This window comes from Boleophthalmus pectinirostris, unplaced genomic scaffold (assembly GCF_026225935.1).
Source record: "Boleophthalmus pectinirostris isolate CB_2022bp ecotype Guang Dong unplaced genomic scaffold, ASM2622593v1 HiC_scaffold_19, whole genome shotgun sequence".
In the NCBI taxonomy this organism is placed as follows: domain Eukaryota; kingdom Metazoa; phylum Chordata; class Actinopteri; order Gobiiformes; family Gobiidae; genus Boleophthalmus; species Boleophthalmus pectinirostris.
The window spans coordinates 45,605,176-45,610,175 of record NW_026571140.1 but is presented as its reverse complement, the minus strand read 5'-3'; the positions used below and the strand labels follow the sequence as shown (position 1 = coordinate 45,610,175).

General features: G+C 48.6%; 1 protein-coding gene across 4 annotated transcripts in view; it reads left to right on the top strand.

Annotated features, from left to right (window-relative positions):
- adamtsl5 (ADAMTS like 5) overlaps window positions 1-5,000 on the top strand; it is a 24,018-nt gene that overhangs the window by 18,216 nt on the left and 802 nt on the right. For all 4 annotated transcript variants that reach the window (XM_055155041.1, XM_055155042.1, XM_055155040.1 and 1 more), the window contains exons 9-13: window positions 2,311-2,507; window positions 2,761-2,974; window positions 3,366-3,464; window positions 4,140-4,211; window positions 4,348-5,000. The exon at window positions 4,348-5,000 is cut by the window's right edge and continues 65 nt beyond it. In XM_055155041.1, the coding sequence (XP_055011016.1) occupies window positions 2,311-2,507; window positions 2,761-2,974; window positions 3,366-3,464; window positions 4,140-4,211; window positions 4,348-4,661 (896 nt within the window). In that variant the 3' untranslated portion in view covers window positions 4,662-5,000. The remainder of the gene's footprint in view (window positions 1-2,310; window positions 2,508-2,760; window positions 2,975-3,365; window positions 3,465-4,139; window positions 4,212-4,347) is intronic.

Below are 5,000 nucleotides of genomic sequence, written 5' to 3'. Positions count from 1 at the left end.
ACTACTACAAATACTACTACTGCTACAAGTACTACTATACTACTACTGCTACAAGTACTATTACTACTACTACAATTACTACTACTGCTACAAGTACTACTACTACTGCTACAAGTACTACTACTACTACTGCTACAAGTACTACTACTACTGCTACAAGTACTACTACTGCTACAACTACTACTGCTACAAGTACTACTACTACTACTACTACTACAAGTACTACTACTACTACTACTGCTACAAGTACTACTACTACTACTGCTACAAGTACTACTACTGCTACAAGTACTACTACTACTACTGCTACAAGTACTACTACTGCTACAAGTACTACTACTGCTACAAGTACTACTACTACTACTGCTACAAGTACTACTACTGCTACAAGTACTACTGCTACTGCTACAAGTACTACTACTACTACTGCTACAAGTACTACTACTACTACTGCTACAAGTACTACTACTACTACTACTATTACTTCTACTGCTACAAGTACTACTACTGCTACAAGTACTACTACTGCTACAAGTACTACTACTGCTACAAGTACTACTACTACTACTGCTACTACTACTACTGCTACAAGTACTACTACTACAGTACTACTACTACTACACTACTACTACTGCTACAAGTACTACTACTGCTACAAGTACTACTACTCCTACAAGTACTACTACTACTGCTACAAGTACTACTACTGCTACAAGTACTACTGCTACTGCTACAAGTACTACTACTACTGCTACAAGTACTACTACTGCTACAAGTACTACTACTACTACTACTACTGCTACAAGTACTACTACTACTACTACTACTGCTACAAGTACTACTACTGCTACAAGTACTACTACTGTTACAACTAGAGCCCGACCGATATGGATTTTGTTGTGGCCGATATAATCGCCGATATATTTAGTGATGTAAAAATTCACTGTAAATCTTGAATTGATTAAAAAACTTAGGTTTGGCTCTAGTGGATTTTAAATTGGGTTTATTTAGGCAACATTTATTGTTATTTTGACTCTTTACATCATATTTACATACAGTAGTTTGGCCTAATGGCATTTTTGCATCACATTCTAGCTACTGTTACTGTCACTGCTAGTGATGGGTATTCCAGTTTTTTTTTTGTTTTTTGGAGAACCGGCTCTTTTGGCTCGGCTCACTAAAGCAGCTGGCTCTTTCGGCTCCCAAGCGACTCTTGAGATTGTTTTGTTGCAAGCAGGACTAAACCAGAACTGAACCAGGACTGAGTGTCGGGACTCAGTTTCTATCTCTCTCCTGCACTCGAGCCCAAGATTAGTCCTGGTTTATTCATTTTATGCTGAACTGCAGCCAAATATGCACTTTTTTTTATCCTATGCACACGCAGATTTCTGAAAGTTTAGTTTTCAGCCGCTGCTGCTGTCAAACTACAGGTCGACATGCGGCATGAAGAGAAAAAGTGAGAAAAAAGAGAAAACACGGCTCCCAATAAGAAACATGCTCCTGTCGTTCACTTCAAAGAGCCGGATCTAAGAGCCGCTTCGATCGCTCCTTGCTAGTAAACTATCGCTATTAGCCTTTAGCCGTAAAAAACGTGCGCACCGCGGTCATTAATTATATGCATAAATGTGGATCATTCACACGTCTATTCACAGCTCATTTACATATCAATGCTGGTCCAGTAACAAATATACGGCCAATTTAGTCACTTTACAATAGACCAATAGAAAACAGCCTGTTTATGTGCAGGAGCTACAGCAGCTAATCGCTAACAAAACCTAAACTAGCTTCAAAATCGATGTATTTCCAACACTCAGCCTCACACAGGCTCCTCCCACATCACAAGTCTGCACTAATAAATGTCCTTTTAATCCAAACTCAAACCGATTGTCTGAAAAAGAATATAATCTCAGTGTTGCGCACGGCTGCGGGTGTAAACAAACACACGCGAGTGAAGTGACGTCACTGTGGTGGTGTGTTCAGGGACAGTACGGACACACACACAGACAAATTACACCGTAGATAAATACTGATGTGGAGCCACATATGAGGACATTTATCTGTCTGTAAATTGGATTAAATGAACATAATGTAGAGAGTCTAAGCTTTATAACGAGGTGTAACATGCCCACGTGAAATATCGGCCCCTATCAGCGAGCATATCGGCCAATAGCCGATATGTCTCCAGGTGCCCATATTGGCCGATAATATCGGTCGGGCTCTAGTTACAACTACTATTATTGGGGGCAAGGGGACAGTGTGTGTAACTGTGTGTGTTTGTGTGTAACTGTGTGTGTGTTTGTGTGTTTGTAGTTTTGCAGAACGGGCAGAGGTCAGAGTTCATCATAAACGGGCACTGGACCATCAGTCGTCCTGGCGAGTACCCGGCGGCAGGGACCAGGCTCCTGTACAGGCGCTCCTCCGACGGGCGCTCCTCCGACAGGCGCTCACCTGACCAATGGGAGAGTCTGGAGCTGAGAGGCCCGACCAGGGAGGACCTGCACCTGCTGGTGAGTGCACCTGTCCCTGCGTCTGTCCCTGCACCTGTCCCTGCGCCTGTCCCTGCACCTGTCCCTGTGACAGGTGTCCCCGTCGCATGTGGTTTTATAAAAATATCAAACTCACTGTGGTGTTTGTTTGTTTTTGTGTGTTTGTTTGTTTGTTTGTTTGTTGTGTGTGTGTGTGTGTGTTTGTTTGTGTGTTTGTTTGTTTGTGTGTGTTTGTTTTTTTGTTTGTTTGTTTGTTTTTCTCGGTCGGTCTCAGGTTTTGTCGACCGAGTCGGGTCCGGGGATTTCTCTCGAGTACTGGCTCCCGCCGGAACGTTACTTCCTGTTCCATGGCCCCAAGAGCCCGCTGGACCACGCCCCCCGCTCCGCCTCTGTCACCGCGGCGACGCCACCGTCACCACCACCGCCCGTCCCCACGGCGACAGCCAAACCCCTCACCGCCGTCCGACCACAGCGCCGCGTCAACCGAGGTGCTCCTGACATGTCCCTGTCTGCTCCTGTCTGCTCCTGACATGTCCCTGTCTGCTCCTGACATGTCCCTGTCTGCTCCTGTCTGCTCCTGACATGTCCCTGTCTGCTCCTGTCTGCTCCTGACATGTCCCTGTCTGCTCCTGACATGTCCCTGTCTGCTCCTGACATGTCCCTGTCTGCTCCTGCCTGACTGTCCTGTCTGCTCCTGCTGCTCCTGACATGTCCCTGTCTGCCCTGTCTGCTCCTGATGTCCCTGTCTGCTCTGACATGTCCTGTCTGCTCCTGACATGTCCCTGTCTGCTCCTGACATGTCCCTGTCTGCTCCTGCCTGCTCCTGCCTGCTCCTGTCTGCTCCTGCCTGCTCCTGACATGTCCCTGTCTCTGTTCCAGTGGACTCTGTCCCTCTTCGTCCTCAGACGTCGTCCCTTCGGCTCAAGACTCGGACTGAACCAGAACTCGACCAGGATCTGCCCCTGGATCCTCGTCCAGGTCTGAGGAACATCACAGAGAAACTCAACCAGACACTGGACCCAGAAGATCAGACCCAGACTCAGAGAACATCTGGGCTCGGTCCCAAAGCCAAACTCAGGTCCAGACCAGACTCAGGTCCAGACCAGACTCAGGTCCAGACCAGACTCAGGTCCAGACCAGACTCAGGTCCAGACCAGACTCAGGTTCCAGACCAGACTCAGGTCCAGACCAGACTGAGGTCCAGACCAGACTCGGGTCCAGACCAAACTCAGGTCCAGACCAGATTCAGGTCCAGACCAAACTCAGGTCCAGACCAGATTCAGGTCCAGACCAGAGCCAGTCGGTCCAGACCAACTGCTCCAGATGCATCATGGGAGGAGGGACCCTGAGTCTCACCAGAGACGAGACCAGAGTTTGACTTTGGGACCAAGACCAGATCTTTTTTGAGTCTCAGTCCGTTTGATTTAGAGCAGATCCCAGTGAGACTGAAACTTTTACACAAACGAAACCAAAACCAGAACCAGAACCAGCAGCCCAACTAAGATCTTCTGGATCCAGTGAAACGTTGGAGAAACAACTGATGTTGGCGAGAAAAATCCATGAAGTCGACGTCCGACTTTATCTGTTTATTTGTGTGTTTGTTTATTTGTTTATTTGTGTGTTTGTTTATTTGTGTGTTTGTTTGTGTGTCAGGGCGCTGTGGGGCGTGTCCTGCCGTCAGAGGGCGCAGGGAGAGACAGAGACAGTTCTGCTCCAAAGACTTCGGTTTGTTCTCAATCTGATTCTATGACCTTTGACCCCCTGACCTTCTGACCCTGGTTCAGTCGACCTTTCCCTCTCTGTACAGTGAACTAGAACCCGGTCTAGACCGGGTTTCTAACAGGTCCTTGGTCTGTTGCAGTGGTGCGGGCCGAGGTCCGGTCGGTCCAGTTCTTGGGTTCTGAGACTCGGTTCGAGGTCCAGATCCTGGAGTCGTACAGGAACCGTTTTCCTCTTCTGTCTCGTGAGTTCCTGTGGGCGCGGGAGCAGTGCTGCCCCCTGCTGCTGCGCGGGCGTCACTACGTCCTGATGCTCCGCCTCCACGTCAACCACGAGAACACGAGGAACCGCCTCCTCCTGGAACCCACCGACTACAGCGCCCCCTACAGCCCCCGAGAGGACAGGCTGCTCCGAGGACTGCAGGCGCGCTGTGGCAACGCCGGGGACCGCCTCTAGACCGGGACCGGGACCGGACCGGGACCGGGACTAGACCAGGGCCGGGACTAAACCAGGACTAAATGCCAGATATAAACTCACTTTAAAACAAAACCTCTTGCTGCTGTTTTCTGGTCCATATAAGGCACTTCCTGGGCGGGGGCTCTTCCCCGTGGGCGGGGGCTCGTCCCCGTGGGCGGGGGCTCTTCCCCGTGGGCGGGGGCTCGTCCCCGTGGGCGGGGGCTGTGGAGACTGAAGCACTTTCACTAAATCTTTTTTTGTCTGAAAAAGTAAAAATTTTAAAAGAAAAAAAAAAAAAACTCCTCAAAATGAAACTTTAGAGATTTGACCAAAGAAACT